The sequence below is a fragment of the Ruditapes philippinarum genome, unplaced genomic scaffold (assembly GCF_026571515.1).
Source record: "Ruditapes philippinarum isolate M1 unplaced genomic scaffold, ASM2657151v2 ctg1223_1_1_1_1, whole genome shotgun sequence".
NCBI classification, from domain to species: domain Eukaryota; kingdom Metazoa; phylum Mollusca; class Bivalvia; order Venerida; family Veneridae; genus Ruditapes; species Ruditapes philippinarum.
The window spans coordinates 192,855-207,072 of NW_026862375.1; the positions used below are offsets into that span (position 1 = coordinate 192,855).

General features: G+C 33.6%; 1 protein-coding gene across 1 annotated transcript; it reads left to right on the forward strand.

Annotated features, from left to right (window-relative positions):
• Positions 1 to 9,997: 9,997 nt before the first annotated feature.
• LOC132718917 (D-beta-hydroxybutyrate dehydrogenase, mitochondrial-like) lies at positions 9,998 to 13,881 on the forward strand. The gene is made up of 6 exons (XM_060702620.1): positions 9,998 to 10,377; positions 10,831 to 11,031; positions 11,484 to 11,636; positions 11,859 to 12,052; positions 12,609 to 12,851; positions 13,723 to 13,881. Exons 1-6 carry the CDS (start codon positions 10,155 to 10,157, stop codon positions 13,810 to 13,812), a joined length of 1,104 nt encoding a protein of 367 aa, XP_060558603.1. The 5' UTR covers positions 9,998 to 10,154; the 3' UTR covers positions 13,813 to 13,881.
• The last annotated feature ends 337 nt before the right edge of the window (positions 13,882 to 14,218 follow it).

Consider the following 14,218-nt stretch of genomic DNA (forward strand, 5'->3'; position numbering starts at 1 on the left):
GTATCTGGCAACACACAGAAAAAAACACCTTTTTATCAAAGGGCCATAACTCGGCCAAAAATCATTCAACCGGAAAACCCGTGCAATATGCGCAAGGACTTGAGCTACAGATCAATCCTGTAAAGTTTCATTGAAATTGCATTAGTGGTATAAGAGAAGTAGTCCGGACAAACTTTAAAGATAAAAATTATTAAAGGGCCATAACTCTGACAAAAATCATTAAACCGGAAAATACTGACAATATGCACAACTAGACTTGGTACTGATCATTCCTGTAACGTTTGGATGAAATTGCAGCAGTAGTTTTTGAGGAGTAGTCCGGACAAGCTTTTGTGTATCTGGCAACATACATAAAAAAACACCTTTTTATCAAAGGGCCATAACTCGGCCAAAAATCATTCAACCGGAAAACCCGTGCAATAAGGACTTGAGCTACAGATCAATCCTGTAAAGTTTCATTGAAATTGCATTAGTGGTATAAGAGAAGTAGTCCGGATAAACTTTAAAAATAAAAATTATTAAAGGGCTATAACTCTGTCAAAAATCATTGAACCGGAAAATGCTGACAATATGCACAACTAGACTTGGTACTGATCATTCCTGTAAAGTTTGGATGTAACTGCATCAGTAGTTTATGAGGAGTAGTCCGGACAAGTTTTGTGACGGACAGACGGACAGACAGCCGACGGAGAAGTGATCCCTATATGTCGCGACTACTCCGTAGAGGCGACACAAAAAAGGTAAAGTATTGAAAATGGCACATGCAGTCAATGTTAATTAGAGTAATAAGTCCAAATATGCAAAAATAGCCTTCAGACACGCAGTAGAAGTTAGTTACCCTTCATAAACTCTCAATACATTTTTCTCAAGTTTGATTTCCTTGAAATATTTTGGCTGATCTGGAAGCATGCAGCTTTAATGAAAAAATAGAGTAATATTAAGATATTCGTTATTCATAAAAGAGACATAATGATCATTTTTCGCTGTCAATTTATTATATATTTAAAATGATTGACTATTACGATGGAGATTGACACATAATTGATAAACAAAAAGACTTTCCCACTCTTTTTTAAAATTACACGGTTCCGATACATTCCGAACGATATTTATAAAAAAAAATCCTGTGAGACAAGTGGATTATTCTTTACTTTTCAATAGTAAAATATAAAATTAAACAAAATTAAGGCAAAGTGTAAAGTAACTGTGCACTAAAACTTTACACTACATAGGTATTAAAGACGTTAATACTTGGTTGCTGCTCCCCATAATGCGATAATTGCCCTCGAGTTCATAATGTCCTTCGGGGCCATTATGCATATCTTCGGGCCATTATCGCATAATGGCGAGCAGCAACCATGTATTAAACTCTAAATATAAAATGCAATTAATGCACAATCGCGTCCATTTTTTTTATTTTGGGGTTATTTGCGATATTTTCAGATGTCGATTTATTTCCATAAAACCTGATTTTTTTTTTAGAATTTATACATCTCATGTAGACTTTTGTGTTTACGTCAATGTCACATGGTGCTCGACTGTGTATTGATATGCATGATTCATCTATTGTTTTAGATAAAGCTTTATCTTCACATCTTACACGTGTCGTTGAAAATGGGGTAATAATTAATTCAGGAAAAAGATCATGCGTACTTACTATAGCTTACATGACGATAGTTTTATCCAAAAATAATCAAAGGCTGTTTTTTGTTACAAAGGTGATATGTTCAATTATGGTATATCTAAATATACCTCCATAAATGTTGACTTCGTGGGTAAATAATTTTCTAAATGAATAAATAAAGTTAATAGAACTACAGAAAAGATACAGAAAATCTTACGCTGATCTATGTCCATTTGAAAAGTTAATGAAGTCATTATAACAACAAAATATTACTTATAATGGCACATGCCATATTATCGATATAGATTATGTTAGTTTATTTAAATAAAGGGTGACATTCTGTTCATGATATCGACCGAGTACGAGGTCATTTTGTTTAGAAAAGACATGGTCACGAATTTCATGTGGCACCGAGAGCGCGTAGCGCTTGATGTCCACTTTCGGGTTTGGTTTGTTGCAAAAAAAAATAGAAAATACAGAATCCCTAAAGAACGCCCAAAACGGTAAGAGAAAAGGCTCGGTTTGATTGATTATTCTATTAACCATTGCAAAGGCATATAACATGCATTAATAGAAGACGTAAATAAACGCATCTTTTTATGACACGTCAAGAATCCAAGTTTTTCGCCAAGGAACAGGTAGATAGATCCCCAAGTACCGCCAAAGGAAGACCGTTTGGGCGTTGAACATATTCAAAGATTGGGTGTCGCATGTGTTACGTATACGGGAGTAAAACGAAAGAGTGAACAGATTGGAAGTAGAACAGGACATGACAAAGCTGTCAAACGAACACTGAACCACTGTCTTAAGCAGTTTTATTTTGTCATTAAGAAAAAAGGATAGGAATGATAATACAAGTGGTAATAATCAATGGTCGCCTGGTTCATTTTTTTAAAATATCCACGAATTAATAATCTTAAAACATGTCTTGACTTTTTCATTGCAATACGTTACTCAACAAAGGGTCGGGTTGGTAAAAAGCAACAAGCTGCGGAAACCACGTCATTGCAGAAAAACGCTTTATGGAAAAACTTTTGGTAACATAACTTCTTAAAACCTACTATACACTTATATTTTGGACTATTGGAGTTACGCAGTGGGGATGAACACCGAAATTTGACTATCAAACATTTAAAAATACTAACATCAGAATTTTGTATTTAGTACTATGAAAGCGTATCTAAAACGTATAGGGCCGGTATTAAGCAGAGCAAGATAGATCTTTACAAACCTAGAGCTTATGAAACTAGAAATGTGTCATCATGCCACGGATGCCCCCGCATGCAGCCAAAATTTCAGATGGTGCATTAATTATATTTTTTCATTTTAAGTTCAAAGCCCTTAAAACTTGTCAATGTTAACACAAACCATTTTCATACAATGTTCAAGGCACTGAAATTATTCAGTCTTAACCTTCTAAAAAATAGCGTATTGTATATTTGTAGCCAAAATAATGGCTAAAAATATGAGTGCTGAAACCGAAAGTTCAAAATTTTCCAACATTCAGGAAAGATAAGTTTGTCTAAAATCATTGAACCACGACCAAATTCAAACTTAAACTGCTTATTTCTAAGATGCTCTATATTATTTTCAAAGTGAAAGGGACATAACTCTGCCAAAAAATCATCAAACCATGACCGAATTCCAACTTGACCTGCCCATTCCTTTGACATATCCATATGTCAAATTTAAGTTGAATATGTAACAATGTTGGGTAGATAATAAACAGAAACTGTAAATTTCATATTATTTTCAAAGTGAAAGGGGCATTACTCTGCCAAAAATCATTGAACCATGACCAAATTCGAACTTGGCCTGGGCATTCCAAAAACATATCCATGTGTCAAATTTGAGTTGAATGTGTTGTACCATTGGGGAGATAATAAACGGAAACTGAAAATTTCATATTACTTTCAAAGTGAAAGGGGCATAACTCTGCCAAAATCATTAAACCATGACCAAATTTGAACTTGACCTGCGCATTCCTTTGACGCATCAATATGTCAAGTTTGAGTTGAATGTGTTGTACCTTTGGGGAGATAATGAACGGAAAGTGTAAATTTCATATTATTTTCAAAGTAAAAGGGGCATAACTCTGTCAAAAATCATCGAACCATGATCAAATTCGAACTTGACCTGTATTTTCTCATTACATATCCATATGTCAAGTTTGAGTTGAATGTGTTGTACAGTTAGGGAGATAATGAACGGAAACTGAAAATTTCATATTATTTTCAAAGTAAAAGGGGCATAACTCTGCCAAAAATCATCGAACCATGACCAAATTCCAACTTGACCTGTATTTTCTCATGACATATCCATATGTCAAGTTTGAGTTGAATGTGTTGTATCGTTGGGGAGATAATGAACGGAAACGGAAATTTCATATTATTTTCAAAGTAAAAGGGGCATAACTCTGCCAAAAATCATCGAACCATGACCAAATTCGAACTAAACCTGTATTTTCTCATGACATATCCATATGTCAAATTTGAGTTAAATGTATGCAACCGTTCTTAAGATAATGAACGGAAACTGATGATGACGGAATGACAGAATGACGGAAGGACGGAATGACGGAACAGGGTAACACTATATGCCCCGGCCATTACATGGCGGGGGCATAATAAAAGGTAGTAAACGTTGTCCGATTAAACTAATTCAACTATTTCAAAGTCTTATCTAATTCATTCTCTTACAACGCACATAGGAAGTCTATGGAAAATGTTTGGTATTCACTTTCTCCTGGAGGACATCATAATTTAAGGATTTTGTGACAACAATTATGAAAAAACTGCAGGCTTTGAGTTCATTGAACGCCACACTTCTTTGATGATCTTCTTTTCCATATTTTAAGGGAAATTACAGCAATCATTTACTGAGGGCTACACACAAGTACACACGGCTGTTACAGGAAAACAGTCTTGAGCAGCAAATTATGGAGTAAAATAGGCAAAGGAGAAATGCGATTTTTACTAACAAGCGCTTTAGTGATGGACAAAAAGACCTGTGCAAGGGTCAAATGTAGCAACAATAAAGCACAACTGGTTTAGAACACCCAAACAAAATGTATTTTACGTGTCCCAACTCGGCTCGGGAGTATATATATATATATATATATATATATATATATATATATATATATATATATATATATATATATATATATATTATATATATAATATATTCATATGCAACAATGGTGCATTATAGGTCGATGTTCCAAATATACCTCCAGATTCTAAGCTAGGTTGATACCTACAATGAAAGAGGCGGGATTCTAACCTATTGAGGTGACAGGCAAGTGGATTGAAATATGAAAATCAAAATTAACAAGGAAGGGTAGCATTCAATAAACGCATCACCTACACGACCATGAAACACAGGACTACCGGCGAGGAGTCCAGCAGAAAAATCAACGACCTTAACCACATAACAACTGCTCGTACGGCATCGAGAAAATATTATGAAAATAGGATTATCAAATTTAAAGTGAGTTTATCATGGAGTACATGAACAGATATAATATTTTATTATAATATTTACAAAAAGAGGATCGTTGGCTAAAAATGGTATGAAATATAAATTGATCTAATATATTTTTCGACGAGGTATCTCCTGCTTCAGCATAGACTTTTTTGTTCTCTACTGATTTTTGTAAAGTTATTTTGACTTTAACCTGAATATTCAACATTTTCACTCGGATGGTAAAGTCATTTCAACTTCAGGAATTCGTGTGAATAGTAGCTAACTGTTAACGGTCAAAACTTATCTTCAGGTTTCCGTTTTAATATTAATATGTTGAAAGATTATTTATGAGCGGTCAAAATAATTTCAAGTATTTTCCTTTGTTTTCCATATTGCGTGGGTGTAGGTTAATATATAAAAGTCGGATACGTGGGTGTAGGTTAATATATATAAATCGGATACTAAATATACTTTCATTACACTATATAGTATTACAAAATGAAGATCAAATGCGTATATTGGGATGAATATGAGAACATGACCTGATTTAATATTTAGATAAGAAGGTCGGTCATAAATTTATATCTTTTTAATTACATGACCTGAGATACTGATATTATATTAAGAAAAATAATTCTTTGTTTGTTGGGTCTAACAGGAACACTGACACATAATAATTGCTCGTAAGGCACCGAAAACTGTAATTATTAAACTTAACGCCACTACCTAGCACCGACTAGTTGGAATATGAACTAATATGATATTAACAAAAAGGGGAATCGATGGCTAGAATTGGCATGAAAATGAGTACACGACCTGATACATTTTTAAAAAGGCAGATGGAACCTGATATTGGTATTGTTTTGGGCGTTCTTTATGGATTCCGTTGTTGTCTTTTTTAAGATAATATTTACAAAAGGGAGTTAATATTCAATTTGATAGCGTTTTTGTTTGGTTTTACGGCGCAACAACTCATGAAGGAAATAGTAGTAAAACGTAATAACTGATTGGATCCTTTGAATGCGGTCTTTATTTTTTTATGAACAGGAGCCTGCAACATTTTAATTTTGTCGTGTGGGCTTTCTTTAGGGACTCTGTCTTTCTCTATTCAATTATTAGCTTACAGACATGAAAACATTTTTTTCACAAATATAAAAAAATAAACAATGCCAATAAATTGAAAAAAAAATATTGCCCGTCTCATATATCACCTATTTAAACATTCATTTTTCGTATATGATAGTTTTTGATTTTACGGCGAACCAACATATTGCGCCGAAACAGGATGTTATCCTGTCCGAGGGCCTTGCGCCCTGTCCTATTTTCGTTTGGGGGTCCTTCTGAACTTCTTGCCGCCGCTGATTCTTGCTGGGTCGTGTGCTGATTGCGTTCCTTTCCCGCCTTTCCTTGTTGATCTTGTCTATCGTATATTTGGCAAATCTCGGGTGTCCCAAACTTCAAAGCAACACCACGGGTCAAAACTACCTCACCTGCTGGAGCTAACTTATGCATACACTCTAGTTTATAGACCCCATTTAGTCGCCTCTTACGATCATACAGAGATGTAGTGGCTGCAATTCTTAGATCTCAACCATTAAAGGCACCCCCTCAAGAGGAATACATGAGAGTGTAGCTCTACAATATCAAGACCAGATGTATTTGTTGGAAATTTTATTTTGATAAACCTATGTTAAAAGCGTGCATTGAAATTGATGTGATCAACATAAATTTTATAACAGCTTATTTTCATAATGCAACACAAGTGTCAACGTTTAATGTCTAACATAAACAAATCTGATTTTTAAATTAAATTGAATTGACATTAAAATGCTAGTAGTATATTAGCTTTTGCGTAATATTTCATGCGTGGGCATGAACAAAGTAAATGTATGGTTTTCAAAAATTGTAAATATCACATTTTTCGTTTCTCAGTTCGCAAAAAAAATATTTTTTAGAAAGATTCTAATTAATTCTGTTAAATAACATAGACTTTATTATAACTTCTGCTCAAAATAGAAACACCGTATCAATTTACTACATTGAGTGCAACAATGAAAACTACATTTCCAAATTTATATTAGATTTTGATTTTCAAATAAACCTTATAAGTATAAAACTCATTTCAGCAAATAACCATGTGAGCTACACAAACTACCAAATAAGGAAATAAAAAAGATACTATACAGCTTATTTGGATACTAGTATTTTTTTGAGTGTGTCGGGGGCCGCGTCCTATGAACGTTGCCTTTGCCTTGTTGATCTTTATTCTTGTTTTTTAAAGGACTTTTGCGAATCAAATAATTAACATTTTACCGAATCTAAATCCTTTCACCCCTTTTGTTGCTGTCATTTTTACTATAATTTGCTTCTAAATAATTTGTTCTTTTTCTGCTAGATATATTCGGAAGAGCTTCACCGAGTGATATGTCGCGGCTTTGGTGTTTTTTAATCCTTTGATTCGCCGAGTTTCCCGATAAAGAGGCGAATCGCTGTTTAAAATTGTGAAATTCGCACGTCCTGAAAGTCGCGTTTAAACAGTCTGTATAAGAATTTTGGACTGGATAGCCGGTCTGTATGCGATTTATGGGTCCTCCTGGGCTCCTTTTGCTTGGTCGTGTGGGGGTTGCTTATTTGAATGCTGCCTTTCCTTTTTGATCTTGTTTTTCATATTTTATGGACTGGATGACGTCATATTAAAAATAGAAGGGCGAACGCAAATGAAGTATAATATAAAAAGATATTAGTAAAAAGCAATCATAAAGCATTTCAAACGTACGTTACCTATTTTGATTGTAATTTATCACTTATCTTTATAGCTATCGATTCTTGGACTTTACTATAAGGAGCGTCTTTTTGCAGCTTCACTTTAGTATTGTCATATTTTTCTGGTCCTACGAATCATTGATTCCAGCACTTTTAAATGTGGAGAATTGAGAACCGCTCAAACCGGTGCTAGGGGGCGGGGATATTAATTTTCCCTCATGTACAGACTCGATCAGACCGAGTCTGCAACTTCATGTGAATTTGCTGTTTGAATGCCTCCTAGAGATCACATTTTCCAGATATTCTCTACTATAAAATATGTGCAGCCTGCCAGAAATAAGAACATTTGCGCTATTTGAGACAAGTACTCAATCAAACCGAGTCTGCAATTCTTATGTAATTTTGTTGGGATTAATGCTTCCGAGGGATCACTTTGTTTCCAGAATTTAGTCAATTCAGTTCAGTGTAAGGGCATCTTCTAGTATACGTATAGAAGGTAATTCACTACGAGCGTCCTTATCAGCTTTAAAACTACAAATAGTATGTTTTGAACGCATTGTTTAGAGCACTTACTACTAAATATCTGATTTTGAACAAGTAAGCCACTTATTTATACTTCAATCTATTTTTTTTCTGTTGTTGTAGTCAGCATTTGCAAAACAAAGAAACAAACAAACAAAAAATACAAACAAAACAAGAAAATTAATAATTATAAAACACGTATGAATATTATTGTTGCCAAAAAAACACAACGAAAACAACATGTGCTTTAGTCAAACTCACATGACCAATGTTGATAACCAAGGTAAATATTTTGTTGTATATTTTTTGTTTTCTTTGGTTTTACGGCGCACCAAGACAATTTAGGCAATATGGCGCCGGGATAGGAGCGATGATTTGGGCTAACATCGGGTATTACAATCTTAAAGCAACACCATGGGTCAAAACCATCTCACCTGCTGGAACTAAGAGATGCATAGAGTCCAGTTATTCAAACCCATTTGGTCGCCTATTACGATCACGAATAGATAAATGATTGGTGCAATTCTTAGAGGCAACCCTCCTCAGTGACAAGGGGTTTATGATAAAATTTGCCATTAATTTAAAGCTGCAATTATAACTTGATGAAAAGTCAGAATTGTTTGATGTACTTGTATTGTCATGTACTATTCTTAGTGGCGTTTTAAAAAAACGTTTAATTCTTAAACCGTAAGTATCTCTTTTCTAATGTGTATTTATCGAGTCGAAAATGTGTAGACAATAACGTTGATAGTATTCAGTATCACACATAACAACAAATCACCAGAATTATACATGTTATGTTAAAAGCTAGTGATAATTAAGATAATTTAATAAATAGGGTAGTGTCAGAGCAATTATTCCGATGATAAAAAGTGACTGTTATTATAAGAGCCTTTATAATAAGTTGAGCGATGTACCAAGTAAGTGCTATCGTGGCCCTCTTGTTTATACAAATTTGGTGTTAAATATTGATTAGATTTAGGTATTTCCTACGGTATAATATAGTTATTATAATTAATTTAATTTATGTGCACCTGAATTCCTTCATTGTATACGCATTTTTTGTATGATCTAAAATATACAGGACTGTAATATTTCACATGTTGTAACTTAAATAGTATACATACGCGAAAATAAAACGTTTTTCAAACGCCTTTTTGTAAGATGTGCATAGCTCTATGGGTATTAAGGTAGTGTCTGCTATGGAACCTGCATGTTTAGTTTCGCCTTGCTCAGCGGCCATTTAGGTTAAGATTTTTTTTAATTAAACTGAACCTGCAATATTTTCAGTATAATTGTGTCAAGCTTTGGGTTACATATAAAAAACAAGTAAATATAATACTTTTTATTAACTTATTATGAATCTATGTTTCTGTGAAATGTCCTTAAACATTTATACAAACATGTTATATACTAGCAGCGGAAAAAAATAAAAATCTAGCTGTATGGCTGCCGTAAGAAACACAATTAGTCAGTATACATTTATATATATTGTTCTTATTCTGGATTTAATCTTATGATATATTTTCGCTCTGTAACGTTTTGAATGTTAAACCGTTGTGCAGGTTACACGATAGTTGAATTGTGGTTATGCGTGTAAACGTTTAGTACCTTTTAAAAAATCAGTGTAACATAAATTCCCAGTTAACTATGGTGTGTAGATAGAGTGTTAACCTAGGTCGACCTTTCGTCGTATTTCAACACGATCAAGATAAGTACAGTAGCAAAAACCTTCAGGAGATAAAACATTGCATAAACGTTAATTTAATTTTAAAAGATGAAGAACGGTGTACATCTAATAGATTTCGTTGGATACGGATTTTACCAAATCACGTTTACAGTTGCAGTATGTTTATTACCGTATATGTTCTTAAAGTACACATTGTCTGCAATCCTACTTTACGTGTTATGGAAAGTGGTCCTTAAAATATGGTCGATGTACTTTGAGCAGACGATATCCACTTCCGGTCGTGGTGTCTTTATAACCGGGTGTGATACAGGTAATCTACGTGTCTATTCTATTTTTTACGCTTCGTTTATCATTTCTAATAAGTTAATAATTTCAATTAAACGCAAAATAATAATAATAATCCATAATACAACGAACCTGTACAAAAACTAATGAACGATGTGACCATTAAACGATGAAATGTTCCGTTTGGTTATATTATATTTTTGTGCCTTAAGGCAGCAACTTATTAGTTAATACTATTTCCCTGTATTATTCTTGTTTAAAATTTAAGTCTTTTCCTTCTCAATTTTCTCTACATGATCTTTAAACAAATAAATTTAGCATAGCTTGACGCGCTGTTATGTTGGCTTGAACATAGGTTAGAATAGACATATTAAGATTTACTATTGAAGGTACAACCAGATGCCGCTACTAATATTGACTAACTATTACCGAAACAAAGTTATTAATATATATATTTTCATTGAAATTATAATTTCAGGATTCGGTTTCGCCTTTGCAAAGCATTTTGATGAGCTTGGATTTATTGTTTTTGCCGGTTGTTTGAACGAGAAAGGAGAAGGTGCACGGAAACTCCGTAATGAATGTTCTAAGCGTCTACATGTCGTTGAATTAGATGTGACAAAGGACAAAAGTGTTTCAGCAGCGTTCAAGTATGTCATGAATAAGATTCCAAAGCATGGTAAAGAAAACCATTCTTCATTATTTAATGCCAAATTTGTTAAAAAATAAAAATATAGCAACAGTAAAAATTATTCTTACTGAATTTGGTTTTACTTGAATTTAGTTAAGCACGACATTGACAAGACAATATACTAGTAGAAGTATTTTATTATGTCCGACTGCATGTATCGTATACATTTTCCCCATTATCCGGGTAAATAACACTAAGAGATGAAAAAATATTTGACAAAGTATATATTTCTATTTTAAATTTTACATTGTTAACTTGTTGCCGCCAACCGGGATCCAACATGGCAGCTGTTAAAGTATCGTCTACTAATCAGAGAAGCTGGTGACTTAAGTGTGTAGATAGTGGTTAGCTTGTATCACAGACCCCACTTTATGTGTGTATATAACCCTGAATATAGTAAGTACAACGTCACGTGCTCATCTTTTAGCAATATTTTTCAGGTTTATGGGGTATTGTAAACAATGCTGGTGTAAATTTTCTTGGGGAGATTGAGCTTACCACAGTGTCTCAGCTAGAGAAGACATTTGATATTAATCTATACGGGCCAATTAGAGTAATACGCGAATTTCTCCAACTTATTAGGCAATCAAAAGGTAAGCACGATTTGATTAAAGCGAAAAGTATATTTTGCTATATTATTTTAAAGAAGCTTGCAATTCAGGGTACAGTGATTTCGTTTATCAGTTGTGTAAAAAAGTGTAAAAAACTGCTTACGGTCGAAAAAAACCCTTATCTCAAAGCAAGTGCAATTTATACGTATTTCTGTAACCTGTTGATAAAAAGACATTATTTGTTGTTTCGATTTTCCTAAATAGGACGGGTTGTCAATATTACTAGCGTTCATGGTAGAATGGTGTTGCCCCGCCAATCAAACTACGAGACAGCAAAACATGGAATTGAAACATTATCAGATTCTCTGAGACTTGAAATGATTAAATTTGGGGTAAACGTCAGCATTGTAGAGCCAGGCATGTATGGAAGGTGCACGTCAGTATTAAGCACGGAAATGGTAAGCCTAATAATTATTTACCTCCAAATTAAAGTTTTTATTCCTCACCGATGTGGGTTTGAATCCCGTAAGGATTTTTGATGGTTTATGAGAGTAAGCGATAGATTTAGTTGACAGGGATTTTGTGTTCGCTCATGCAAGAAATTATGTACAGAGTAGCACCTGAAGTCTTTCACCACCAATAAGGCTGAAATGTCGGTCTTTGACATTACAGTGTTTGTGTGGTGTATTTCACAAACCTAAGGTCATACGTTAATATTTATTAGTGATCATATTTCGTAACTTTTATCCTCAATAATTATAACTTTAATACATGTTTAATCTATAATTTCTTTCTTACAATGCGTAAGCCACTTTTAAGGTTATGAGCTGTTTAATTTTCACATCACGCAAACTTTCATGATTATATAAGTGCTCATACTATCATGTCAAGTTTAGATTTTATATTTAATAATTCCCGAATTCCTGCTATTTCACACAAGCTTTAAATCAGCTTTCACAATATACACGTTTGCTTATTCCCGAGGACTTTTTTTATTATTTATATGTTATTTAGGTGAAACGTCTGAATCAAGAATTAGAAGAGATGTGGGAAAATGCAACTCCGGATGTGAAGAAATCCTATACAAAACAATATTTGATGTCTTGGACACCTAAACCAATGGGAACATGGCCTCCAAATGATGACGTCACTCCTGTTGTCAAAGCAGTAGAGCATGCCCTGATAAGCTCTTCTCCGAAAACGAGGTATCTTGTGGATGGAGTTGGCTCAAAGTTATCTCTTATAGACGAATATGCGGTATGCATCCAAGCTTGTTAAAACTTATATAAGTAGATTTTGGTATTTTAACATAACACTCAAAGGTGGGCTATGTTTAGGAACGCATGTTTAAACATCAGTTAACCGTGGGAAAGGCGACTTAGAACGGGGGCAAAAAAAACGAGAAGGGAATAGTAATTATTTTAGATATAACGCCATTACGTAAACTTACCAGTGGTGTTATACTAACGACAGTTCCAGAACGGTTATACCTCTGTGTTCCTTTAAATGTATGTCTTGTGTATAGTTTTGTTTGTTGACATGTTATGTGATGTCCTGTATTGTTATATTGCCGTTAGCGTTAAGTATTTCATTTCCATTTCCCCTCATATCCAATTTTGTGCCTCCCAACCCTCTCAAACCCGACACCTTTTCCTTTTTTCTAGCAATTCATGTAATAATAAAAATGTTAAAAACAATGTTTATCATTATGCTATATGTGTTGTCTGTATATTCTTGCTTTACTTTTCGTTGTTCAAAGTAAGTCGAGTTCTTAGATGGAAATTATATAAACTTCTGTTAATATACCTCATAAGAAGTTTTGCGCAACTCATTGCCTGTCGAGTTCTTAGATGGAAATTATATAAACTTCTGTTAATATACCTCATAAGAAGTTTTGCGCAACTCTCATTGCCTGTCTTTATCTGATTCAAAGACATTTTAGCAGTATCCGTTTATTGTTTCCATTTCCATTACTTGTTATGGATCTGTCATATTTAGACATGATGAATTTAAGTTAAAGAGAAGATAATTTGTATGTTGCACATTTTCATGTCGTTTTTACAACTATCGTAAGAATAAAAAAGTGACTATTACTTTGTTAACCTTTTCATATTTACATTTATTTCAGTTATTGGCAAGATTTAACAACATTCTTCCAACTTGGATTACGACGAAGTTCGTTGCAGCGTGGCGTGACTGTTATAGAACTGTCAAATAATGTCTGTATTAAGAATTAGCTATTTCTCAAAAAAAAAAAAAAGAATGTTTGATAAATTTCTGTATTATAACTTTACTTGTTTTACTTGTTTTTAAGTCATAAAAAACATTAAAAGACTACCCTCTACTTCATCTCAGCGTGATATGTTTAAGATATGTTATGTTCAAATTTGATATTTGAAAAAAACAAACTGATAATTGCTATACAGTCTTTTGAAATGTAAAATATTTTTTATGCACATTTAGAAAATATGTTACGTTCAAAACACTAGAGACATATAACAGGTAATCACAGAGTGATGACATAGTGTCGTTAAAAACCTGACAGACCAAATTAATTTGACAAGTAACCGGGAATGCAGCTTGCCAAAATAGTTTATACATTCACTTATTCATATTTGACATAT

Excerpts from the sequence above, each read along its gene's own strand:
- LOC132718917 (XM_060702620.1), top strand. The coding sequence starts at position 10,155 with ATGAAGAACGGTGTACATCTAATAGATTTCGTTGGATACGGATTTTAC. Across the intron at positions 10,378-10,830 it reads TATAACCGGGTGTGATACAG|GATTCGGTTTCGCCTTTGCA; the intron begins GTAATCTACGTG and ends TTATAATTTCAG. Across the intron at positions 11,637-11,858 it reads ACTTATTAGGCAATCAAAAG|GACGGGTTGTCAATATTACT; the intron begins GTAAGCACGATT and ends TTTCCTAAATAG.